At 45.3% G+C, this 27,102-nt stretch overlaps 1 protein-coding gene across 1 annotated transcript; it reads right to left on the bottom strand.

Moving 5' to 3' along the window:
• Positions 1-441: 441 nt before the first annotated feature.
• Positions 442-18,428, bottom strand: LOC137841283 (T-box-containing protein TBX6L). Its single transcript, XM_068654023.1, has 11 exons — positions 18,349-18,428; positions 17,776-17,983; positions 14,547-14,864; positions 10,002-10,146; positions 8,898-9,000; positions 8,280-8,444; positions 7,813-7,959; positions 7,214-7,284; positions 5,953-6,044; positions 4,465-4,657; positions 442-3,513 (listed from the first exon to the last, which is right to left on the bottom strand). The coding sequence occupies exons 3-11, from the start codon at positions 14,560-14,562 to the stop codon at positions 3,087-3,089; spliced, it is 1,359 nt and encodes a 452-aa protein (XP_068510124.1). The 5' UTR covers positions 14,563-14,864; positions 17,776-17,983; positions 18,349-18,428; the 3' UTR covers positions 442-3,086.
• Between the last annotated feature and the right edge of the window lie 8,674 nt (positions 18,429-27,102).

The raw sequence follows: 27,102 nt of genomic DNA on the forward strand, positions 1-27,102 counted from the left end.
CGGGTGCTTCCCCCAGGCCCTGCCACTGTCTGTGGTCGGGGAGCAGCGAGGTGGTGTTTTTCTGCCATTTCCACTTGCATTGAAACAGCCTCAGCCTGGGCTTGTGGCTGCAAAACCCGTAGGAGAAACCAAAATGAATCAGGGTCTTCATTTCCCATAGGAAATGTACCTAGATCCCACTTCGAGTCCGTTTGTCCCCATCCTTATGTAACTCCGCTGCGGGAGAGGAGCAGAAAACAGAGAAAATAAACAACTTGCTGCAAAGAATTAGCTCAAGACTGAGTCATAGCGAGCACTGCAAGCAGATAACCTGGGGCTCGCTGAATAAGCTGCAGAGAACAACGAGCGCTGAGATCAACAGCGGGTGCCATGTAGGAACTGGCCCCAGGTAACATGACCACTGCGGAGCCACTGGCGTGCTGGAAAGAGATGCACAAAAACCACATTTCAGAGTTTATTTTATTGCTCTTAATGGCCTGCCTTCCGCATGTCTCATTTCCTTTTATTGAAGCTGTCAGGGAGGCATTACATTATCTCACATGTGTGCAAAAACAGGACTTCAGTCAAGCTCGTACAGATTTTAAATGCCACAGCTGAAGAAAACAGAGTGGAAACTGCAAAGGGAGGAGGCGGCAGCAGAGTCCGGAGCGCACACACCTACGGGCAACATTTTCCAAGGCTTCACAGAGCAGCAGAGCTGCAGTCTCTAACCAGAGGCGGGCGGGAGGCAAGGGAAGGTACCTCGCTAATGAGCAGGATGATTCACTGAAGGGCAAGGAGTCCTGCTGCAGCAGAAGGCTGATGAGTAATTACTGGCTCCTCCTATGCACACAGCTAGGTCTTCCACCCGGGCGCGGCGGCCGCCTGCCAAGCCAGCCCTACCAACAGGCCCTGTGGGGCAGCAGCACCCCCAGAGCTGCTCCGAAGGTTTGGAAATAGCCCGGGTCTCTTCAGCTCATCGTACTCACCACAGCACGGTTTCCATCCTCATTAGCACCCCAGGGAAATACAGCCCTGCTTCTAGGATAAAGGACCTGACCTAGGAACTAGCCAACTCCTCGGCCAGGCTTCTCACCTGATCTCCAAGACTCAGAAAGCAGCGGTGGCAAAGTGAACTACCGACACTCAGAGACACGACCTCTCCTCGCCCGAAGAGGACAGGCTTTTACAGCTGCCCTTTGCACGCGGCTGGCCCGTGGGCAGCAGGAAAGCACGGCTCTGGGGCTACCAACAAGCTCCTCCACGTTTCTTCCCCGAGTGCTTTCTCCGCAGTGAATCACTCGCGTTCGCAGGCGCGTGGTGCACAGCGGGCACAGATCAATACTGGCGAGGGTGCTGCTGGAGGAGCAGCGAGCCGGCATCATCACATGCACTGTGGTGAAGCCTGACCTTTATTTGTGTGCTGCACATCTCACGCCCATCCTGTGAGGCTGAGGGGAAGCATTTGGCTGCTCTGTACATGTAATTGTGGTGCGAGGCCGGTTAGCAATACGCTATTTAAATAAGGAAGTAGTCATTGGAGTGGAGTTTCACAAATACGTAGGGCTACTCTTCAAAGTCATTTTAACAATAATAAACACAGTTTAACACCTCTACCCTATGCACACGCACAGCGCTGGCCTGCTCTGCTCAGACAACATCTTGCTACACACACACACAGGATGCCAGCTGGCAAACGGACTAAAGGACACACCTCACTGCCTACTGAGGGCTACAGACCACAAAGCAGTTTATTGCAAGTGTTACAAGAAAACATTCCCTAAACAACAACAAGGAACACACCTATCCTCTCTGAGAAGCAAAGAGCCTGTCTCAAACAAGACCCCACTTGGGCAAACGGGGACGCTTCCCCCTTCGAACACAAGGACAAAAATAAATCCTCTGTGCCAGGCACCTTGCAGGCTGCTCACAGACAGAACAGCTCCTCCAGGAGAGGTGAAAGCACTGACAGCTGACAGGACATGGAAGCAGATCCCTACAGGCACCCGAGCAGCAGCACGAGGACTGTGCCGAGCTCTCCAGCGGGGCAGAGAGCAGCGTGGCACACAGCTCCTGCCTACGCTGCTTTCACTGTGCTAAAGGATGTGGGCGAAGCACAACGCCAGGCTGGTCAGCAGTGTCTTCTGACTAAGCTTTCTCAGAGCACAGCACACAACAGCTATAAGTTACATTCCCCAGGGGTGGCAGGGGGTGGAGGAAGGAAGAAGTTCACAGCGAAAGACTTCCTCTCCCTCGAAAGGAAGAGGTCAGAGTGACACGGCCAGCACCACTGCTGAGGGCCCTGTTTGGGCCAGGCACAGGCCTTCGGAGGCCCCCGGAGCAGCCCCAAATTCTGTGAACGACCTCCCTCCACCACCAGCAGAAGGAAAAGTATTTCACTAACCTCGAATCTAGGGGTGACAGAAGAGGGGTGGGCATGAGGGACACGCAGACACAACACAGAGCCTTGCTGCTGATTCTCTTGCAGAGGACAAACTCTTCCCTGCCTGCATGACCTGCAAACACGTTTCACTGCGTATTTTACTGTCACATGCTCCTGGAAAAAAAAAGGCAAGACTCTAGCTTCAGTTTGACTATACTAAGTGAGGGAACTGCTCAAAGGGTCACTGGGATTGCATTTTTTGCTTGTCTTCGCAAAAATCTTCTACAGCTTCTTGGCCACCTGGAAGGCTAACTGAAACTCCTCAGCCCCTATCTCCTTGCACTGATTTTCCTGGGAGGATTGGATTTTGGAAGCTGCCACATGCAAGATGCAAATGCAGACTGGGACAGGGTTTGGCAGCTCTTTAACTACTGCTCTTACAGCTTGTGTGCTACTCCTGTTGGAAACAAACAATGCAGAACACCCTGATTCAGCCAGATGTGCACTGCCATAGGCGGGGCAGCCAGCAGTTCTGCTGCTGCTTGTGAAATACCACGAGGGCTGTTGTGCAAGGAGACAAGGAATTGAAGGTGTCCCATGCTCCCGTGTGCGGCAATGCCTCCTTGCCTAGTGTAGACAAGGCTTCAAGGTTAACACCCCAGAGCAAATTTGTCCTCATTTACAATTTTCTTTTAGTCTTTTCATGGGGAAGGTTCTTCCCTGCTCACCAGCAGGCATAGGGGAACAGCGGGTACTGGCTCCACTCAGCCATGGTCCCGTGGGCATGTCCTGAAGCCCCCTGTGCGTTGTAATCTGTGGAGAAGGCCGAGTAGCTCATTGCCCTGTACTGGCTGTGGGAGGGCACCATCCACTGGCCAAGACCTTGCTCGGTGCCGTACGGACTGTACATGGGCGCTCGGGCTCCAGGTTTCCCCACCGAGTCCAGAGCCATGTTCACCACTCCCGTATAGTCCTGGGGAGGGGGCAGAGGCGGGGGGAGCGGAGGCAGGTTGGTGAAGCCCTCTGGGAGCTGTTTGGAGTCGTGCTCAGGCACTGTGGCAAGATCCAAGGGGTGGCACCTTGCTCGGAAGTCATTCAAGGCGGCGACGTCGCGGGTGGGAAGCTGCTGGCTGTCCCCAGCTTCATGGAACCTGAGCCCCGAGGGCAGAGAGAAGAGCAAGTCAAACCTACCGCAGCAGAAAACCACTGAAAACCCACAGAGATTCCCCAGGGAAAGGCAGGGCAAGCCCTTAGCATGCCCTCTTCTCCTCACTGTTTCAAACATTCGCTGTCTGTTCAAAACAAGCATGTCTACAAGGACCATTTGGCTCTGTACAGGCTTCTTACTCCCTCCGTGTGCCTTGCTTCCAGAAGCCTTGACCCAGAGTGGGAATGTACAATGTGTCAGCTATTTCACAATGATTTCCCACGTGAGGATACTTGCATGAAAGCAAAGTGAGCCATCCTGTTCTCCAATGCACTCACACACATTGCATATCAGAAGGGGGCAGAGGAGCATCAGCTCAATCACTCTGCACCTCCACGTGTTGGCTGACTGCACATTAACTCCCACGCAAATACAGCCTCACCTACTGCTTCATCTTATTGTTAACGTGGATTTTAGCCCAAGCCCTGCTGTCACCCACACAGAAGGGCTAAGTGCCAGAGAAGGTAAGCTCAGCCTGCCCTAGCTATGGTTAAGTTCTAGCCTGGGCTTACTGTCACTCGTGTCTGAATTTGTAATGGTAAGGAGGGAAACATCACTGGAGTCCTGCCACTCCTCCAGCACACTCCCACCAAAGGACAGGCAAGTTCTGTGGTACACGAAGTTGGCTGGGAAAGCATTTCAGGACAGGGAAATAAAGAGCATTACTAAGACATGAGTATGCCCAGAAGCAGTGGGCTAGAAGTAACACAAAGGCTTTACTACAGGGATAGCTCCATGCTGCTCGAGTACCTATCACCCAAGTATGGCATGCAAAAGAAAGATATCCTTCCTCACTCACTCTGGCTGTTTTTCTTAGGAAACACCCTGTAGAAGAGGAGGACTCTCATCAATTTAAGGGTGGCTTTGGACACGGGCACCGGGAGATGGGACTTACCGGTATGTCTGGTAGGATGGGGTAGGCACTTGCTGCTCTCTGGCTGGACCCTCCCTCTGGTCGGTCGGTGCCGGCGATGCTGCAGTAAAGGCATGGCTGCCGTTCTGCTCGGAGATCCAGAAGGGGTAGCCACTGCTGACGGCGATGGGGTTACTCTCTTCCTTCACATCCACATTCTCATCTTTCTCAAAATCTGACTCACAGTGGGGAAAGAAAGAACGGGGAAAAATGAGAAAGGAGAAGAGAGAGCCAGGGCTCACAACGGTTTATTAGCAGAGGAATTAATTGCAGAGTGGTGGAAGGAAACACACTATTACCTCTTCTGCAGTCATACAGCCTTAAGGAACTAGCCCTTTGCTGCTTTTTTCTGTCCTTACACTGTGGCATTCAGTCCTTCCCTGTCCCCTCTCCCTAGCTGTGCCACTGCAAGTAGTGCCCTGAACTGGAACACCGAATGATCAAGCTTAAAAATAACCTAACAAAAAGAGTAAAGGTTACTTTAAAATGGTATCAGTTCCCCCATCTGCATCACGACCCAGCTGTACAAGCGCCAGTGCTGGCACAACTGCACACACAAGAACCAAGGCAGATGGGCAGAAGAAAGCCATGGGCGACACTGCAAGCTGGCAGCACTGTTGAAAAGAAAATGTTTTGAAAGCACAGCCTTTGATCACATGTGGTCACAAAGCATGGCTGGGAGGCTGGTGCATGGAGAGCTGATGAGCAGTCACTAATGACAAGTGACATGTGAGCAGGCTCCTGCGGACCATACACAGTCAGAAGACTTCCTAACCCCTTCCTCATCCTAACACAAACTGAATGTGTGTGGGGGGATATCAGGCAGAAATTGAGAGGGAAAAGCCTCACAAAGGATGATCAGTCATCATTTGTTGGCTCATTCTGCTGAAAGACATCTCTCTGAGCTGCTTTCCTGCCTGCTGTCGTGGGTGCAAAGTGGGTGCCCTTCAAGGATTATGATTATAAAGCATAAGCAAGCATCAGAAATTTTAAGCAGCTGAATCCATGTCACTGTGCATGTTCCCTGGCTCCCCATCCCAGTCCCCTGCTCTGTTTGGCCAAACTTCTGTGCTGGGGCTTCCCTCCAGGGCTGCCAGCTGTGGGCAGGGGCAAGCGGTGCACTCTCTGCATGCTGCAAGCATCATGTTGGATTGGGGCTGCACTACTTCCCTCTCACCTGCATAGAGCAAAATCTTCTTCAAACAGGGATGCGCTGGTCTTGTCTCACACTTCTCCCTAATCATTCAAGCTACCCCTCGGTCATTCCTTATTCCTGGCTGTCCTCCCTGAATTAGGGAATTAACTCCACTTTCCAGCTTTGCAAAGCCGTACGCAACACCCTTTGGGTGCCCTGCCCAGACCATCCTCCCCAGGCAACAGACAGAGCAGAGCAATGTCACTGCCTGGTTTCCTTCCTGTGGCTTAGGCAGTATTCGGGACTGACTCTGGGTTTGTTGTTATCAAGATTACCACGTTCCTCAGCACCAGACTCCTTTTCCTCAGGCAGCTTCCTCTTCTGGCCCTTGGCTGGACTGGGCTTCTGGGATTTGGCTCGTCCTTCCCTGGGAAAGAAACAGTGCATGGGAGTAGTTTGCAATTAGCTTTCTACCTAGATAAATAACACAAGGGATGCTGGACAAAGGCCTGGAAGACAAAAAGATGGGATGAACCTCTCTGATGTCCTGCATGTTACATTTCTGCTCACAAAGCAACTTGACAGATCCATGGGGAATGTTTGCCACAGCTGATTTACAGAGTTGTGCTGCCTGCCACAAGCATCAGCTTCCAGGGAGAGCTCTTGCCTCACAGGATACTGGGGATAAATCAGTAAAGGGGTTGCTGCTCCCTTCATGCTTGTACAAAAGGCAAAATCAGAGTGGAAACCTCAGCAGGTTTTTGCACTGAGTTAGTAACTGTACCCAGTGTTGGATACACATACTACTAGATATGCGTATAGTAGGGTGGGTGTTTTGCTTAAAAGCAGCCTTTTTCCTAAATGGAAAGCTTAGTCAGAAATGATCCTATTATGAGGAGAAAGAACATCTCTGACAGTTTTGAAGGTTAAGTAACGAGAGTCAGGTTGGGCCTTTTTTCTGCAGGATTTTTTTTCAGGCATAAGATAAAACTAAATCTCCGATATTTTCGTACTATTTTCTGCTTGGGGAAAAACAAACAAACAAACAAACCATTTTTCCCTCTCTATTACCAGTTTGTGGGTTGCATTCAAGATTACTTATTTGTTTAAACTCTCATCCACTGCCTGCGCTCAGACCAGAGAGACCTCACTTGTACTGGTGTTCGACTTCCCTCTTGCAGACAAAACTTGCTGCTGGAAGAGACACTTTTCCACAAAAGAGAAAAGGAGGTGTGAGAGCCCTCAAATGTCAGAAGCAAGCTGATCTCACAGGGACAGAACAATCTACTGTGGAGTCCTTTTACCTTTATCACCACTATTCCCATGTCAGATTCCAATCTAGATCCAAACTACAACACAACGTAGGTATCAAATCTGTCACGTTTCACACATTTCTGTAGGAAATTCTCTATTTCCTCCCATTCCCCAAGTCTCTTGGGCGGCTTCTACGCAGCACCATTCCCAGATATGGATAAATGCAATGTCCGGAGCAAAATGCTCTGCAGAACTAGCTGGTATACTTTGCTCTGTGGACTTGTGTAGAATTCACAAGTAAACTCTGGTTGTATATAAATCGAGATGGATAAAACAGCTTACCGCCGAGTGTTCTTCCCGTGCTCCCGGAAACCTTTAGCAAATGGATTGTTGTCAATCTTCAGCTTTGTGATCTTAAAATAAAGGACCAAGATTCAGTATTGTGGTAACTGGTTGGGCTCATTATTATTTCAAGACCTTCACCTCAGTATTTATCACAACAGGTTTTGGGGGAAGAAGGGCAGGGGCAGGTGTCTGGGGGAAGCCCTTGCCACAGCATCTGAGCTCTCCCAGCAGATTCCTCAACAAATTAGGAAGTGAGATATAGAGAGAAGTGACTTTCATGGGATCAGTGGGAATTTCAGTGATACTGATCTGACCAGACACATATACAGGGCCAGTACCTACATCTGGACCTCTGACTCTACTTTTTACTGCATTTGGGATTCTGTTGATCACTGACAGGGCACTTAATACAATCAGTGTGTACAATTCATCTAATCCCTGAGTATACGTCTTCTACAAGAACAATAACATGCTGATTTCTTTCCCCTGTTCATCACAGGCACGCAGGGTACCTAGCACTGAAGGAGACATCTTCCTCTACACGATTTCTAAGGACAGAATATTTAGCAATGTGTCAAAGGACTTGCACACTGTACCTGCTCGTTCTGGTAGGCAGTAACAGAAGTGAAGACAGTCTCAGGGAAGCTGAAGACTTGGAAGATGCTCCAGCGGACACTGAAGAGGTCATCTGCCTGCACAATGTGGAAGCGAGGCTTGTAACGGTGCATGGAGTGGAGGATGATCTGGCACAGAAACAAAAGGAGAAGGTTTCCATGTGCAACCACTGCTAATGCACTGTGCAAAGTCTTCTGTGGAGACTTTCGGGACCTCCCTTTCAAAACAGAGGTTCATGCCTGGGGCTGGTGTCTTCACCTAGACAGCAGAGACTAAAACCTTCCTTAGCAGGTAGTTAAGAGAGCAGAAAGGCCAGGCTGAGGAAGGAAGAGAGGACCCTTGGATATCTTTTAATTTCCACAATCTAATTTCTCGCACATCTCATTTCACTTAACATCTATCTGCAATTAATTCCAAGAGAACGGCACAAAGGCCAGCTGCAACCTACGTGCCCATGTTGATCCAGAGTGTTGTTGGTGAGCTTCAGTTTTTGGAAGGAGACAGGCTCTTTCATCCAGTGGCTGCCAGGAGCTGGGGAATCTGGGTGGACGTAGGTGCGACAAGGGAGCTGGGGCTCTGCTTTTCCAGCAACTTCCCACTGATCTTTATTCCACTGTGAAGGGAAAGATGGAAATCTAGAGCTTAAAAAAACTACTTTTGTTATAAGGAGCCCCAGCAACTTTGCTTCACTGCATGATTTAGTGGATTCCTCTGAGGCATGCAGTCCTGACAAGTAGCAGATTTTCTCTCATGAGCCATGATCGTGTTACCAAAACACTTCCAAGTTTAGGCCTCATTTTTCCTCCCTTTCTCCCAGTGGTTGTCAGAGAAGTCTGATATTAATCACGATCAAAATAGTACGGCTTACAATGAAGATTAGTTACCTTTCCAGCTGCTCCCCAAGCATAAGTGACAAATAACTGCAGAGAGGCGTAAAATCCACCAATTACTTCTGAACTTTGTCCAAGACAATTTATTTATCAGCCTGGACAGTGAAGCATAAAGATTAATCTGTTTCAAACAACGATGGAAGGAAAGCATAACGTCTATCATTTAAAGTACTTACCTTGTACCTGAAGTTGTCCACTGGCACAAAATCTACCAGCATGAGGTACTTGGCATATGGGATTAAGCCAGAGACTTTGATTTTGCATTGTGGAAACATGCGTCTGAAGGAGAAATTAAATATACAGTATAAGGATTTCTGTATAAAGTGGATACTGTTTCATGATCTACTCAAGCAGCAGGTCACGTTTACTCACTGCTGTGCAAAGTTCTGGTAGCAGTATTTCTACAGGCCAGCTACTGAACGTTTTTACTATCTTATTGATGTATTGATTGTCTAATCCTATGGGTTTAGGTGGAATAGGCACTAAGGGGACAGTAGTCTCTGATGGCCTGACATGCTTATTGCTTTTGTTCTTCTGACTCCTGTAATGCAACAGTGGAAAACTTACAGAAAGCCCTTGGAATTTGCATGTAGTTCCTAGCTTTATGCAGTTAGCATGGACCTGGAGCACAGATTAAAGGATTTTCTAGCGTGGGTTGTGCTCATCTGAGAACAGATCTAGCTTTCCATTCCAGTATTCCCTACCACCACTTTTATCTTCTGACTTCGCAAAAAAGCTTCAACACCAACCTCCCTACACAAAGGGATTGCTTTAGCTCACAGCAGCTGACACAATACATTACAATTTCATATTCCTTCACTGCAAGCTCCCCAACACATGATTTAAATTTGAATTTTAGAGTAGCCTGCTTACACTGATCATTACCATTCTATGCCACGTTCTCATCTGCACTTGCAGAATCAAACCCAGGTATTTACTGCTCATCTGCTCCTGCTCACAACGGAGGCAAAATAAATTCATGGCACTTTCCAGAGCAACCTCCCAGCGACAGGAAGAACATCGGTGTTAAGTACTGAGATAAGAGCAGAGAAGATTTCACAACACATCAGCCCCACAGTGACCTTTTGCACTTCACAGTTTGGACCTCTAGGACATCCTGAAAACACAAGTCTTCTGCCAGAGGCAGGGAGATGCGCATAACTGGCTAACAGTTTAAGAGCTATCATGTAAAAATAAATAAATAAATAAATAAAAGAGTGCTGGAGTTTTGCAAACAGATTGGAAGGGTGTGGTTTGGGCAGCTGTCCTGCTCCCCTCACCTGCCGGATTTGGTGATGATCATCTCAGTTCCTATCTGATGAAACTTCATCCAGAGCCCCATGTCCTCCAGGGTGACCACGATGGAGCTCTGCGGGTAGGGCTCCAGGCTGGGGGAAGGAAGTGCATCACACGGCACTTTCACGTCTAGGAGGGAGAGAAAACAGTAACTTCAGACAGGCAGGAGGGGAGCCGGCATGAAGCAGCCTCTCCTGCACAGAGGCAGGGCTCTGAGAAGCAGCACCCAAGTCAGCCCTCCCAGTGCCTGTACTCACAGCTACCAAATTTCACGTGCTATTGTAACAGATGGGCTCTACAGCTGGTCATTCACTCCTCCTACCTGCCTCCAGGACTTCTCAGCCCCAAATCAGTGCACAGGGCACAGCCCTGGTCTAGCTCAGGTAGGTGAATGTTAAGGATTTTACCCAGGAAAGGCCCAGGTGTTGTCAAGAGCTCAGTAGTCCACACCACAATAAACCTCTTAAAGAAAATCCATTATCTTCCTTTCAAGGTTTCTTTGTTACTTAGTAGACTCAGAAGGAATAAAGGCTTCTTAGACAGGTTTGGTTTTAGGGGATAAGTCCTTTTGTAAAGATCTGTGTGTTGAACAAATTGAACTTGATTTCCTTTATTCCACAGCTCTGACTGCTAGGTAGCCACAATCCGCTTTTATTCCTGTTCTGGTGTGACCAGGGTTACACAAAACACTTTACCAGGAGAATGAAAAAGGATTGGAAATATTTTAACTTTAGCAGTGGAAGAAAACAACAGATATTCGGTAGCAGAGGTGAAAAGTCACTCCAGAGGACTACAGAGGGATAGACAGGAGACCAAGATGTGAGTGGAGACAAGAAAGGGAGGAGACAGACCTGGACCAGGGAATATTCCAAAAAAAGGATGGCTGATCTGAACTGGGCTTGGAGATTGGGACCACTGAGATGCCTGTGACAGCAGCAGAAGGCAGAGGACTAATCATGCTCCTGGGGAAGGGAAATCTACCCCGGAGAAACTTCAGTGCCGACAGCTCCTGCCTCCTCTGCAATGCGGTTTGGATTAACAACCTTCCATAGGAGCTGTTCACACAAAGCTACTGTAACACACACAGGATCGCTGCTGCTGCCGCCCTACTGAAGAGCTCAGGCAGAAAAGACTCTAGGTCCAAAAGCGTGGCCTGGTGTAGCTACTGGTGGATTGATTTCAAAGCCAGCAAGGCTTTGCTAACACTGCTCTGTGAATGAAGGACGTATCAGGAACTCTGCTTGACTCGGAGAGTGCTCGCAGCGGCAGCACCGTCCTCAGTTTAAGGAGGGCAGGCTGCCTTTGCTGGGTGTTGTGTTACCAGCCATGGCTATTTGCTTAAAAGGGAGATTTTTCTGCCTCTTAGCCTAGATTGGATTGTATTCAGAGCACATCAGAAATAAGGGTTTTTATCACCTTGTTACAGTTTTCCTGGGTAATATCTTTAAAAGAATAAACATGAAAATTAGGCAACCACTTCCAGGGAAAACGGCTTCTTTCACAAAGCGACATATTGCCACAAAAACAACTCGATGCAAGCCTAAGGGCTTCTTCCCACTATATTAGGAATTAAGAAACATTTAAACATAATTCTGCCAGTTTGTAAAGGTCTTTAGACATTAAAAAAAAAAAAAAAAACAGAAAACAACAACAAACCCTTTACCCTTTTTTCTGCTTTGATCCAACATTAATGAACTGGCTAAGAAGTGACACCTAGTTTGCTCACTAAGATTAGCCTGTTAACATCTTCCTACTAAAGCTTCCCTCATATCCTCTTGCAGAGACATGAAAGCTGCCACGAGACGATGCATTGGGTAGCTCAGTGCAGCACATGTATCAAAAGGAGTTACAATAAAATTGGGCTGATTTCCCACAGGAGTCATCCAGTCACAAATACATGCAAACAGATTTTGATTAGCTCGACAGATGCTCCCTCCTTTCCCCAAATGAATTTTACAATTAACATTTTTGTAAGCAAATTCCAATGCCATTAAATGAGACTACAACAAGGGAGATCTCAGGAGTCCTTACTGAGAGACTTTCAACAAAGAAATCAAAAAGAATGAAAGTAAAAGGAGCTCAGTACTGAATTAAAAATCAAAGGCAGACGTTATCATCTGTTTTTACCAAAATGATCCCACCACACACCTGTATGAGTGACAGGGAGAAAGAGCTGCGCATGCAATACACATCGCAGCAAAGACTTTAAAATGTTGTTAATGTCCTTCTTGTCACAGCTTTTGTGTGCCCCATCGGAGGCTGAGAAACAGGATCTTTACAGTTTGCATGTGGGTCTGGACCACAGTAATGCCTGAGCCTCCTGGTAGACCCTCACTGCTGACAGCAAAGTCATGTGCAATCAACTTCGAGGGGATTCTGCAGTGGTGGATCCACTTGCAGGATCTATTTCGGATGTGCTTCGCAGAGCCAGAGGCTGGCTTGCAAATTCACTCCTCGTTTGTGCCCATCCAACTAACGCCAAGGCTCACGCTCACGTCTCCCCCACAAAGATGCCCACGTGTTGGAACTGCACCACAAAGAGCTTTGTGGCAGGGTGGCCAAGCACTGAGCTGGGTTTGTTAGGTCTGTACTTCTGATGTTTCCCCTTCTGTGTACCTTAAGTGTTACGGATTATTTGAAAGCGACTTAAACATCTTCCAAGAATTTTAGTTCCAAGCTACTTTAAAACTATTCATTACTATTACCATATTATTACCTCACATGGCGCATTTTGAAACATATGCCAAGATGAAGGTGTAGAGCTGCTATGACAAAGGCCAGCACTGAAAATCAAGAGATCTTCACTCTATTCCATGCTTGATTTTAAAGCCCTGATACAAACAAGACCGGTTTGTGCTTTGGTTTGTGTCTAAATTAGGCTGTACCTATCTTTTTCCTATCTTGGAGATGGAGAGAAAGGAAAATGAGAGTGAATTCAGTAATGCTTTGGGGGAAAGGAACAAAAATCTTTGGATAGAAGATGCTGGAGATTAATTCACTCACCGAAAGCAGTCCCTCAATTAATTGTCCACTACCGAGACAATTACATGATGTCAGAAAATCTGTTGCAGACTTCCCATAAAGTATAGTATAAGGTTTGCAATAGTGGGAAACTCCAACAAGGTAAAAGGTACATTTCTTATCTTCATCAAAACTGGTTATCATTACATTGTTTCTGTTTTATTCTCAGTGAGGTCTCATGCTAACAGCTATTTAGCGTCCACGGGGAAGAAACATACATCAGTACAAAAAGTTATCTGATAAATTATTTTTGCCAATAACCAATTAAACCCATGTTTTCTGACCTTATATATGCCAGTAGGAACACCTGGAAGAAACCTCACTTCCTGGAGCCAAAAAGCTTTTTTGGCGCTAACGAAAGGACTGTGTTTCTACAAGTGCAATGGCTTCACCTCTCAAATGCATGCAGTCATATTTCTGCTGTGTAGGGTCATACACCATAAACAACGCAATAAGAAAATCAGATGACTTCTGAAAGAGCTGGAATCCTTAACATAAAAAAATACTGCAACATGTGATATTCATTTTTGCGCTTTTGCTTAAGTTAAAGTTCTCTTGATGTGGCAGAAATCAGTATGAATCCGATCAGCACCTTACGGACGGCTTTATAAAAAACCCAAAACAATGGCGAAGTTGGAAGTCATTGTACGTGTATTTTGCTTATGAAACAACACATTACAGCAGTAGAGAAAAGAAGGTGAGAATACCCTGCCACCTCTAACGGGTAGGTGAACCGCATACCTAAACTAGGCAAACATTCGTTTCCTTCCAGAGCAGAGGAAAACATGGGACTAAATCTGGGTTTCGGTTATACTGACACACTCAGTGCCCCTGGACTGGTCCTTAGTTTCCCAGTGCATTATCTGCCATTGTGCCCAACTGATCATGCCCCGCACAGAGGTTAATAAAGAGGTTAATAGCTTGCTGCGAGAAGGACTGATGAAGAAAACCATAAATAAAACCCTGTGGAAAAGAAAAAAAAAAGCACACCGCTGTGTTTGGGCATAAAATGCTGGTAGAAGTTGCAGGGTATGTCTGCTTGGAGTTTGTATTATCAAAGGGCAGAAAAAAGACAGGGGCAGGCAAAACAGACGGTTTGCATCTGAACTATTAGCAACATACGAAATATTCCCATACCTTCTATGGCCTTCAAACCCGAAGGAACTCATTGTGCTACTTTTCAGACAACATACAAAAAACATCTTTATCCTTCAGTGAATGATCACATTGCACAAGGTGACCCAGATAAGGGAGTTTAGGGCACAAGAGTGAGTGAACCTCTGCTACCTCTGCAAAAGATCTTCCATGGCTCCCAAAGAACATTCAAAACCACAATTATTCAACCATTCCTACAACAAAATTTAGAAATTATCTCTAGCCACACACATACTATAAATGCTGGTATCCCTTCAGGATGGTTTGTTCGCTTTCTAAAATTATTGTGCATTCTTGGCATATCTCTAGGATCTTTCCACACAGTAAGGAATAGGAGGGAGTCCTTTACCTACCTGATAAAACTTGCATTTTTCCATGTACTGTGGAGTCTAGGAAGTTGCTCAGCCACCAGAGTCCGTAAAAAGGGAGCCCAAATAGTCCAGTTCAAAAGCAGGTCTGATTTCCTGCAGCAAGCAAAAGCCGTTCCATCTGAGATCCAGTGTCAAGAGTGACTGAGATGAGGATGGGACTCCAAGCACAGCTAGCCAAGGTGAGTTCCTGTTTTATGGAGGCTAATGAGCAGGGAGGAGCTTCTCGCCAGGGCTGTCCCCTTGCAATCCTTTGATGTCCAAAGGGACAAAGAGAGGAAGGATCTGCAGCAATGGCTGGGGCTAAGGGAAGAAAATCAAAGAGAATTAACATGGCTTTGACATACAGGAAACCCTACAGGGGAAATGCACCTTGATTTACTGCTAACGCACTTTTAAACAAATAGAGACAAAACCAAAAACATTAGTTAAAGACTTATCTACAAAATAAAACCTTAAACATTTTAAGGCCATTCCAAGGATTTGATATAATTTTCATCTCCAAGCACAGAATCACTTTACCGTTGATTTCTGGTATCAGAATCAGGACTGTATTGAGCTGTTTATTCCCCAAGTGAGTGGGAATAAACAGACTGATTAACAGTCTGTGGAAAACTTGAATTTTGAGAGTTTTATCCCAGCTCAAATCTGGGATACTGAGGTAACATATACGTTTACCAAAAGATGTCTTTTCCACTCACAGAAATGCAGGTGATGGTACAGTGTTACCTACCTAACCAACCTCTCCATTCACAGACTTTAACTGTACAGTTCATTTTCCTGTTGTATTGTTTTTTTGTTTTGTTTTATTGTGTTTGTTTTTTTTTGGCATGGTCCTCACCGCTGCATCAGACGTTCTCAAGCTCATAGCTGAGGCTGCTCTGCACGATACCTTTTTCTGCTGAGCTTCATCACTGAAAGCTGCAGTTGCTTTAATGACACAGCTATGCTAGCACATCGTTTTCCTGGCAGCAAATTTCTTCAGCTGGCACCTTCCAGCACCAGTGCAAGTGATCTAAAAGTCTCAGGCGTGGACCAGGCACTGGTTTTATTTAGGCCTGCTCTTATTGAACGAAAGGCTGTGCACAAGCTGAAGGACTTCAGTGTTTTCCCTTAATTAGTTTATTCTGCAAGTGTGACCATTAGCTTTTGTACTTACAAGTGCTTACAAGTGCTAAGAGACAGCAATCAAGCCTCATGCTTCAGGTCACAAACCACTGGCTACACCTCAGTGAAGAAGGGAGTTCTACGCATTCATGGACAGAAACGGCTATACTAACATTTACAGGTCCGAGATGGTGTTCAAAAAGAGGAGGTCAAAAGCAGGACATCAGTCTCGATGGGCCAGAGATGGATCCTGCACAACAAATTTAGGAGTTCTTCATTTCAAAGAGCATTGCTGGAAGGCTGCAGCTGATTCATGGTCTAGTTTTCCTCCCAATAAAACAAACACTTTTTATTTTGTGAATGATATTTTTGGGACAGGATTTTTTTGTGAATCACATTATTGGGACGGATTTTTAGTCTGACAGGCAAAACTTCCTGAATTTATTTACAGTCAGTTCCTACAGAAGAACATACTTTTAGTTTTACTTTTACTGCCTTTTGGAGCGGGCAATGCAACAACATGTGAAGAGGACAAATGAATTTAATCAGAGGAGGGCCCATCTCTTTTTCACTATTACTTTGAATTTTAGGCATTCTGGTACTGTGGGGAATGGGGGCAAGAAAGGCCAGTGTTTATTGTGGCAAGGAAGAACATTTAAAAGAAAGGGGTTAGAGAGTTTGATAAGTCCTGAGGAGGATTTTATAGCAGGAGATGGTCCACTGGCTCCTGGCAACTTTGAAGGACCACATCCAGCCTTCCTGACAACCCTTTCAAACTACGGGATAATGCAGCAGACCACAAGCTTCAGCTAACTCGGGGGCATCCAGAACTAGGGGCTCAGTACCACTGAGGAGGAAGTTATCATCTAGTGGGGTAACATCAACTTGTAGCTCAGCTGGAGATTATTTATTACATGTGTAGAAAAATACATTGGAAGGAAAAAGATCAGCTGTAAATGGCATCAAGGTCAAATCTCTTCTGCTTGTACTTGCAGAGGCACTACCAGACAAACTGAACAGGATGCAGAAATGCTTTTCTGCTCTGCTACAAAAGGAAAGCCAGCATCAAATCTGCTCCCTGTGTCCTGCTTTTGTAATGCTAGTAGTTTAACTGCAGACAGCAGAAAAGACGACCATAATCAGAATCTGAAAAGGGAAAATGGAACAAAAATTGGGTCATATTGAAGCTAGCAGTGAGATGGATCAACATCCCACACAGTTAGAATCTGCACAACAGCAGCAGCAGCGCTGGGAATTTCAGACTCTTCACCTGACAAGAGCGTGGGATGTGTACCATGACTTACTGCTTCTTCCACGAAAGGGGATCAGATGGTCTCCTGCTGCCACTTCATTTGCACACTGCGGATCAGCATGTCTAGAGAACACACATTTGCTACAAGTACTCAGATCCTTTTGGCTTTTCCCAGCTGATTGATGGGGAAGGTGGAGTCATTAATTACCCATGACTAGTTAACAACTAGCTTTCTCCCAGCCATTCTAGTTGCACTGGAGAGGTTTTAAAAGTGAAAAAAAAAAAAAGTGAATTTGTTACTATTCCTGGCAAGCGTGGCTAACAGGAGCAATCCCCATGAAATTCATCACAAGCAAAGGGGGATGTAGCAGATTACCCTCCTGTCTGTTTGCCCACAGAGTGCCCTGGGCAGTTTGCTGGGAAATCAGAGGTGAATGTGCTGGTGTCTAACAATTCACTGGCAAATCGAAGGATAGGGGGAGGAAAGGGAAGGGAGAGAGAGTGGATCTGATATGTGTAAGCCAGTGACTTACACAGCTCTGCTCCAAGCTCATTTACAAGCAGCAGGTAAAAATCCTGCTTTGCCTAGCTCTAACAGTAGGCTCTCCTGCTACGCTGAAGGGGATGAGCTAGGGCAGCACAGAAGGGAGGGGACCTGTGATGACAAAAGCAGAAGTCAAGAGCTTTTTGCTTTGCATCTCTTTGAGGAGGTGATTAGAAAGAAACATTCCCCTCTGTGTTTTGTAGTAGGGCAAATGTTTTCTGGCACTTCTCCTGCACGTGAAGCTTTAACCCTTCACACTCAACAGGCCCGGGAGGGAACTGGCCAGCACACACACCCTCCCCCACTCCTACCTTCTGAACTGAGAGCTCTTTGAGACAGGGTGATCACTTCACCATCTCTGGCTGGTGATGAGGGCTCTCAGACTGCAGAACAGATAAGAACAGCGTGTGTCAGCTGCAGACTGTGGCTATCAGGATCTGAGTCTGCGAGTGGCTGCACAGGATGCACCACCTCCATCCAGGCAGCATTTCCAGGACACCGTTCTGCCCTAAGAACAAGCTCAAGCACAAGGCATGAAAGTGACTCTCAGGGAGAAGACTGCTGAAATGCAACAAAAAACAGATTAGTAATAACAATCTTTTGAATGAGCAAGCCTTGGATCACTTGCTGATCTGTATTAGCACCCTGGTATGGCAGACAGCAACACAGCCCCTTCAGGCTTCCCTCTGTGCATGCTGTTGTGAGAAAGCATTATCACAACAGCTTTAATAAAGGTGGGCTTAAGTGAAACAGTGGTGTCTGCCTGAGTTTGTCAAGCCAAATAAAGTAACACAGAGATGCGTAAAATGCATTTAAGAAATACTCCCCTCTACAACATGAAGATTGCCTTTCTGCCATTTAAATGCAACTCAGCAGATTCCTACCAGGTGCATGTAGGCCACGGTCTCAGAGCATCTTGGCAGCTCTTTGCAAAGGGTACTCTGCCATCTGCACAGGATGAGTACTGAAAATATGGGAAGACAGTGTGTCGTTAACGGGACTCAGAATAAAAAAAAATAGTCTGTTACATATTTTCATACTTAATTAAAAACATAAAGCAGCCTCAGACTCTCCAGTCAACTTTAAAGCCCGCCAATCTGTCCCTTAACTACAGGCTCAGCCTGCTGCAGAGCAAATGAGGCCTGACTGCGCACACCCAGGGCAGTGGGGAAAAGCAGTATTTTTCCAGAGAAAACAAAAATGATGGAAGTGTTGTACCTACAGCTGTGCTAGCCTTGAAGTATGCGACTCCCTGTCCTTGTTAGTGACCAATATCCCATACAGAAAAGAAGGAGATACAAGTGCAACTTCAGCCAGACGCTGGGCTGGCCAAGTGAACAGAACAGGGTCCATCAGGATAGAGAGGTCTGCCTCTGGCAGCATGGGCAGCCTGAAGTCAGGCAGGTTTATAAGCCAGTCTCTGTATGGGGAGGCTACAGGAACAGCAAAAGCCTGCAAAGTATTTTAAGATCCTCTGGTAAAGTATTAATTAAAATTTCCTGTTGTGGTAGGCATAAGGAACAGTGCCTTCCTGGTTCCTTACAGCAGTTCCCATAGTACAGTATTTTCTTTTTATGGTGAGAAATGGTACTTTTTTAATTTTATTTTTTTTTCTTTAAGCAGCTGGGTTGGATGTTTTTTTCCTGGTAAAAGCTGTCGTCTGTCTTCAAGGTGTGCTACACGTGCATTTGCATTCAGCCATTCCCACACTGGAACCCACGCAAGAGGCCCCACCGAAGGCAGCCCTTTGTAGGGCTGAAAGCCCCGTGCTGAGTCCCAAATTGTGTTACCCCAAAATCTTCCCGGCATTCTCAGCAAGCAAAATCACATTTGGTAAAACAAAACAGTTGGTTGGAGAGGGCCTGTTGGTAACAGCTCGATGCTAAATTCACAACAGGGTCTCTGGACTGAGGCGCAGTGTGCTGCGGGGACTGGCCACATGCCTGCGCCCACCCTGAGGAGCGCTGCATTTAGCAGCGCCTTTTGGGGAAGGGAACATGTGAAAGTTGCCCATGCAAATGAAAAGTAGTACATTAGAAGTTTAACAGAGGCTTTTCCTCTCGCGGGTTTGTGGATTGAGGTATCTGACCACAAAGCTGTGGCTCCTGAACTAAAAAGCACACGCTCTGCTGTCTCCTCTTTATCACATCCGCCCTCCCCAGCCCTCCTGGAATATGCACCCACTTCTCCCAGCAGTTAGTTAGCATTGAGACAAGAAGGGAAATACTTAACAGCCACTTAACACTGAAGGCTGATTTTGGCCTCAAAGGCTACAGTCCAGAGTCAAATGCAAAATATTTCTGTCTAGAGCTCTTTCAAGTTTTCACAGACTCCTGATGTTAGGTGCACTGTTTTCCTGTCAACCCATTGTGTCTCCCAGACGCGGCTCAGCACTCTGTCCCGCTCAAATCCACAAAAGATACCTTTTTTGAAGGACTTTACAGCTCAGAGGCAGCAAGACCAGCTTTGTCACACAGCAGAGGAAAGTGCCAAAAGCACAATGCTGCATAGTGCTGCCCGTCCTCTCCTGCACTGGGGAATGGGAATGCTCTCTGCCCCTGCACACCTGGGGCCCTGCAAGGAAGCATAAAGGATCAGCCTTAGAAAACAGGCAGCGAACAGCTCTGGGTTAACACCCGTGCAGAAATATTTTTGTACGGATACACACGCATACACAGGAAAACGCAAAGAGAAGCATTAGGCAGAGCTTAAAAATTGCTGGCGGTTCAATTTAACCATGAACTGAGATCAGGAAAAAATCCTGGGCAGAATGGATTGTGCTGAATGGAAGGCCAGCTGACAATGCTTCAGCGGTCTGCTAAAAAGCTGATCTTTACAGGAAAAAGCAGCAGGCCAAACCTAGAAGCTTGTATCTAAACTTTCGGGGCTTTTGAGATCGCAGATACACTGTAATACTGCTTTGGTTTCTGCAAAGGATTCCTTCTGTTGGTGTGCAAGTGTTCATCAAGGCAAGAAATTAACAGATAAAAAGCCCGACCTGAATGATGCGAGTCAGTTTGCAAGGCATTTAGGTTTGCCAAGGCAGATTTATTCTGTGAGAATCCTAAGAAAGTTTCCATACACTTTGTATCATAGCAAGGGTCTAATCACAACATGAAGTCAGTAAACAGAGCATAATTCCCTATCAAAGGGACTGTCTTCAAAGAGTTTATGAAAATGAAGATTTAAAGGTTTTAGAATTTAAAAATAAAGACTTGTGAGCTCTACAGAGCTGAGTAGAGAATTTGAGAAAGATAATGAACAGCAACAGAAAGCATTGGAGAACAGAACAATTAAACTTTATATAGAAGATTTCGATTCAGAGCGTTTTACAACAAATCGTGTTTCATTTTACTAAGGTATTTATGACAGCATTTTTTTCCTTTTACATTATTATTTATCAGTTCTTAAAAAATAACAAGTTATACAGCCACAGGTTGCACACTACTCTGCCCACACCTCACAGGAAGAAGGGAACTGAGCCCACAGGATGTCTAACCAACCTGCAGAGCTATTTATAGGATCTCCCATAAAAACAAAGTGAATACCAAGACCGATTCACACAGCACATCCCGCAAAACTGTTTTTGAAAGCCGATATAGAGCATTATGATGGGACACGTAATCTGTAGGGAAGTCTGAAGCCAGTAACAAAAAGCTGGAAATATCTACCCACTTTAAGCAGAAAGTCCTTGGATAAAATCCAAACCATACTTTTTCTCACCCAACTTGCTCATCCCCTGGTAGCAACACAATACTGATGTCCACAATAGCCAGATTCAGGTAAGAATCCTTCTAAATCACCAACAACAGAAAAAAAAGCACCTGTCAGATTTCACGGATTCCTCAAGACTGCAGGGGGATGAGGCTGTCATGAATGTACGCTACTTTACATGATCAAACACAGCTTCCTCTTAGCCATTTTTCTGCAGTCCCTAACTCGTCTAGAATTTTCCTCCATTCTTCTTGTATTAACAAATCCCTCATACTCAGTCTTTGTTGCTGCCAAGGGCCAGGGTACAAACTCCAGGCAGGATCACAGACCCCCAGTTCCCTCCCCCTACCCAGCAGATTGTGAAACATTTATGACCTGGCTCTTATGGCTCTAGAGGTGCCGAATGGCCTTCCCCCCCCCTCCAAATCTCAGCTCCTGATGGGCAGCTACAGACCAACTTTTAGCCGGTTTGGTCCGTAGTTGTGGATTTTATTGCCCAGTTTGTCTCTTCAACTCACATTTGTAAGCTCCAGAGTAGATTTTTCCCTGGGTAACACTCTGCAGCTCAAAGAACTCTTCTTGTTTTTATTACATCCTTAGTGATTAAAGGGATATTTAAACCTCACAATGCTCCCTGCTGTGAATATAAAAGCCTGGCATCATTTTGGATAGATGTGTTTTAAAAAAAATAAATTAAAAATTAGCCCTCCTATAGCAGACAAATGCTTTTAAGTTGTTAAAACCATCAGGCACTTGAGTGATTTAAATACATTGTTTGCAGTTCCTTGAGAGACCAAGGGACAACCCATGGCTTTGAGCTATCTGAACAATTAGACGAGTTCCACTTGGAGGGAGGACAATGGAGGTGTGTAATGACTGTATGATACTGAAAATACTCGATTTCATCTACTTATGAATAAATGACTTAGAATTATTTTCCTCTCTAACCTGGCAATCACTAATGTGATAACTTGTTCATAACAGGTTCCATTCCTGAAAACATAATCCTTGCTTTTGTGATGGAAAAACTGTTTTTAATGACTGGCACGTTTCAAGCTAATCTGTTCCTGTCAGCCAAACGTAGATACAAACAACAGTATAATGCAAACTCAATAGAAATATCCAAGTTCTGCTAAGAAGAGTGCTGGGGAATACGCAGGAGGAAATGAAGTCATATTTGAGAGCAAACATTCCTTCAGAGCACAGATTAGATGGTTATCAATAATGGCCTTACTGGTTTTGCCACCCCCTAATGCTGTAGTCACTAGTTCAAGCTTCTGCAGGGAGCTACTGCCGGAGTTAGATCTGGTGAGAGTTAAATATGCCTGCAGTGCAGGTTTGGACTCACCGCTAAGGAGCTCAGAGCTTTCCTCCTCACTGCTAGCTTGCTTTACTGGTTGGTGCTGCTCAGTTTCTTCCTCCTAAAACAAAGTTGTTTTTTTTTTTTTTTTTTGTTTGTTTGTTTGTTTTTTGTTTTTTGTTTTTTTTTAAAAAAGATTATCACAAGGTGCAAGGAATATTCACACTTGTGCATGCACTAGAATGTGCACCTTGTGGCCTATCCTGAGCTTTTACTGATAATTTTCTTATGACCAAGGCATTTAAAAAGGAGCTTTCCTGTCTGGATCCTCTGTTGTCTATGATGGTAACTCACATTGCAGCCATTCCCCCAGACACAGCATCTTCAAGAAACCTGTAGGACCTAACTCCTCTGCATGACTGCTATGCTTCTGTCAAATTGGGCTGCAACCTGGTTAAAAGAGTTATTATGGGGGAAAAAAGGCAGTAACACCACACAAGTCTAACTGCTGGAGAAAGTCAGGCCATTGAGGGGGCAGAGAAATCCTCTTCAAAAGATGAATCTGGTCACTGTTTCATGAGATTAAGTCCACACTGTTTTGCCTAGCTACTACAAATAATTGGCATATTCATAAAGATGGTTCTAACCTCAGTCTCCAGCAGTTCCAATGGCAGTTCCAACAAGCCTGCCTAATAAAATTAGTCCTGACTCATTAATATACAGCTCCTTAGATACGTTTCACATATACCTGTCAAAGGCTAATTGTAACAGGACTACTCAGTATTTAATCTTTCTGCCATTCCATGATGCTCCCATCACATGAATTCTAGGTGGTGAAGAGCTAATCCTAAAAAATCTCAGAGGAAAGTGTTGAGAATACTCTTGCACTTCTGGGGAATATCCTGTTGTCTCAGCACTCCTGGTGACCTACCAGTCCTTCACTGATTTACTAATTAGCCTGTTTTATCAGTAAAAGGAACCCAAACACAAAAAAAGAACCATCATTCTTACCATGCTGTAACTCAAATCTGCCCACGGATTTCTTGCTGACTGTGGTCTTGAAACACTCTCAACTGCCTCTGTCTCTCATCCCTAATAGTGTTCCTACCACCACTGATGGAACTGTCGGTGGAAAAGTAAAATGGTGGGCGGTTTCCACTGAAGTGAGAAGCAGAAGGAGCCCAGATGTTTGATATAACTGGAACCTGTAGTTAAAAAACTACTTACTGATACCTTCTTGCAGCTGCATCTGTTTTCCTAGAAGCCTTTTTACATCTGCATTGTTGTTGATCTTCAGTTGGGTAACCTGTGACAGAAAAAAAAAAAAAACAAACAAGGACAAAGAAAAAAATGGTTGGATCGTGCGAAATGTTCTCTGATCTTTCAGAAATGGATGGTATTAAGCAGCGCATAGAAACTGCTGTTGACAATGTAAAAAGATCAACTGCTGAAATCAGAGAATATTACCGCCCAAACACTGCTAAAGAAAGGTAACCTCTTTACCAAATCCATCATTTTAAACAAATACACTGGCTTATGAAATAATAAAAAATTAACTCTACCCTAATGAACCTCACCGGCTTGCTTATTTTTGTAACTATGCTTTACCATGGAATAAAACAGAGCATCTTTTAAGAGACATAATTACAACGTGCAGCATATATTTTAGTCTTACTTTCAGAAGGAATCTCCACATTTCATAAAAAGGGGTGGATGACAGCACATGCTAGAAACAGCTGTAAAGTCACCATGTGTTATACAATTTTCCCAGCACTATTTCATCACTATGCCAGCAGATACTGTGGGGTGACAACGCCTGGTTCCTATATGCTGTGCAGAGAACGAGGACAAAAATTACTGCCAAGCCTGGTGATAATGGGATGGGATTCTGCCTGCCCTATTCGTTATCTACCTCACCTAATTCCAGTCTATACCGCTGTGAAAGGAGGTACACATTAACAGCACCTCATATTCTCCTGAGTTTTGTCAGTAACACAGAGTTTTAACCCCCTGATGATTTCAACGCGTTATTCCAACTTAAGCTTCTGGGTTCCCTGGAAGGCAATTTACCGATGTGTGATAAGCAGAAGGCCAGGCTGGATGCTCTGGTGCTTCTCCCCTTGCAGCTGTTGTTGTTAAAGCCAGCTACTGAGTTCTGAGGTTTCAAAGGCTTCCACTGGGCAAAGCCATGGCAAAATTCCACTGCAGGATTTTAGTTTTTTATTTTATTATATCTGAAGTAGGAAAAATGATCAATTTTGTTAATGAACTAAAGCAAACTCAGAGTCCAAACCTCTGTCTCACTCCTACTTATACACACTCTGCATTGAGAGATGTTTCTTTGTCTCATGCAAACTTAAAGACAGATGGATTGAAAAGGACATGAAAACGGTCACCTTGGAACTGTGCTCAGCTGTCATGGCCACAGAGATCATTTCAGGGAATACAAAGGCAGTTATTGCACTGCAGGGTAGGGTGCAGGTATGCATGCTGGCCAGCACCACTTGAACCTGAGCTGGTATTTCTGTACCAAATGCAAAATAATCTGAAGCCAAAGACAACATAAGCGATCAGGATAATGGACAATGTCATCAAACCTGCTTGCATTCCTGCAGTCCGCTGTGGTTTTGTAGAAGTTGCTGGTATCCTGCTTCATTTTTAAATAACAGCTCATGGGCCAGAGGGAGCCTATAAAATTTAAAGAGCAGTCGTGCTCTAAGGGACAGGATTGAGGGTTATGGTTAGCAGCTTGGAAGGACTGGTTTAGAAACCTGGAGGCAAAAATTTGATATCAAAACGCATCTACGGTCACATCTTACTTCCACTATGTCTTTCTGACCGCTTTGCCTTGTATATCCTCTCCAGGATGGAAATACAGCTCCTCCTCCCTTCACATCACGTTGTCAAGGAGTTGTTCAAGGGAGGTATTGCTGACTTCAATGGCTCGCCCTCTCTCCTGACTTTCCCCTAAGAGTTGCTTGGTATCACTTAAACTTTTCTTTTGAACACCATGGTGTTCAGCAACCTCCATCTATAAAACGTGTTAATATTAAGGAGGTTACAATATAGAGATAGCTTATATAGTTTTTTTAAAATAGTTTTCTGCAGTAAATGCAACGCTTCTATTTCCTTGTTGGATGCATAACCACACACGTGAAAGTAGCATAGAGATGAGCAGGAAAGTGGCAGGGCTTCTTTCTGATAGTCTGCTGTAAAAATTATTTATCAGCATCAATGAGACAGAGGGTCCAGGCCTGAAGCTAGCAGCTGCCCGGAGGAAAATGATGTCTGTATGAAGGGAGAGAGCAGAACTGTGTGCTGTCACTGAAGGGTTGATGCTAGATTACCTTGTGCTCCAGCAGAAGCAGAAGTGCAGCTGTCAACAGAACATGCCAGACAGCTGACACAACACACAAAGCCTTCCTCTTCACCTACTCCCTTCATCTTCATCTTGGGACCATAGCTCTGCCTCTCCTTTGACATTTGTTCACATCGTACATTGATACATCTCAAATCTGCCCAAGTTATTTAAGAGGGCCTGTGAGATGAAACATTGATCATCCAGAAGGGAGTCGGTGCAAACTGAGTGAAATGCATAAAGCAAGCATCTTCCATGCTCAAGTTTGAACCTCAACAACAACCCTGAGAAGGGCTTTCTTTGTCTCAGGCCCGTCTTTTGTTCAGAAACTTGATAACAGAGACCTTGTGTCAATTAACAGGAAATAAACTATAGTGATAATGCCAAATTTTCCCCTATCTGCTACATGTTTAGGTCTCACAGTATATATAAAACTACATTACTGCTATCTTAGGTGACAAAAATTATGAGTGTATTGGGTGCCTCAGATGACTGACCACTTTCTCCTACCTGGCCTTGGCACCAGTATTCTTTGCCGTTGGCCAAAGCTGCAGCTATGGCAAGGCTGGTGCCTGCTTTGGCACTGGTGTTGCGAGCCATCTGCAGACAGGTTTCCTGAAGACTCTTAGAGAGGAAGTGTAGAAGGGCTCCTTAACTCCTGTTCTCCATAAGAGCTGTGTTTTTACTTGTCCAGATCCTGTGTTTAGAAAGAAAAAAAAAAAGGATGGGGGTAGGTGGGAGTGAAACGTATGGCAAAGTAAAAGCAGAACAGAGGAAAGAAAAAAGGGGAGGGAGGGAGGGACAAAAGGCAAGATGCCATGGAGAATAGAAATGTAAAAGGCTGTGCACGCTTCTACCATTGGTGTCCTCTTGCTAGGCTCAGGGGTCCTGCCATCAGCTTTTGTACCTACCTGAGAATTCACAACAATAAACCCCTGTATTTCCACACATCATGTTTCATAAACCATCAGCCATTTTCACCCAAGAGAGCAGCAACCGCAATCTGAACGTTGCTGAGCCTGGTAGGGCAGTCCTTTTCCCCACTTGTAACCCTACGCTAAAGTGATGGGAAAGGTGACATTATTGAGCCTCTGGGTTTCATTTCCCAAGAAGTGCCTTTTGGTGACAGTGGAGATACACTAAAGCCATCAGCCATTGTGTCAGAGCTGACAAAAGATTGATCCATGGATGAAAGCAGTTTCACTGCAATTACAAAGCATGAACTTTACTAGCTGAAGCTATCTAAAAGCAGAGAGGAAAGCAAAC

The sequence above is a fragment of the Anas acuta genome, chromosome 17, assembly GCF_963932015.1.
Source record: "Anas acuta chromosome 17, bAnaAcu1.1, whole genome shotgun sequence".
Lineage (NCBI taxonomy): Eukaryota > Metazoa > Chordata > Aves > Anseriformes > Anatidae > Anas > Anas acuta.

Excerpts from the sequence above, each read along its gene's own strand:
- LOC137841283 (XM_068654023.1), bottom strand. Across the intron at positions 7,960-8,279 it reads CTCTGGATCAACATGGGCAC|ATCATCCTCCACTCCATGCA; the intron begins GTAGGTTGCAGC and ends TTTCTGTGCCAG. Across the intron at positions 6,045-7,213 it reads CACGGGAAGAACACTCGGCG|GGAAGGACGAGCCAAATCCC; the intron begins GTAAGCTGTTTT and ends TTTCTTTCCCAG.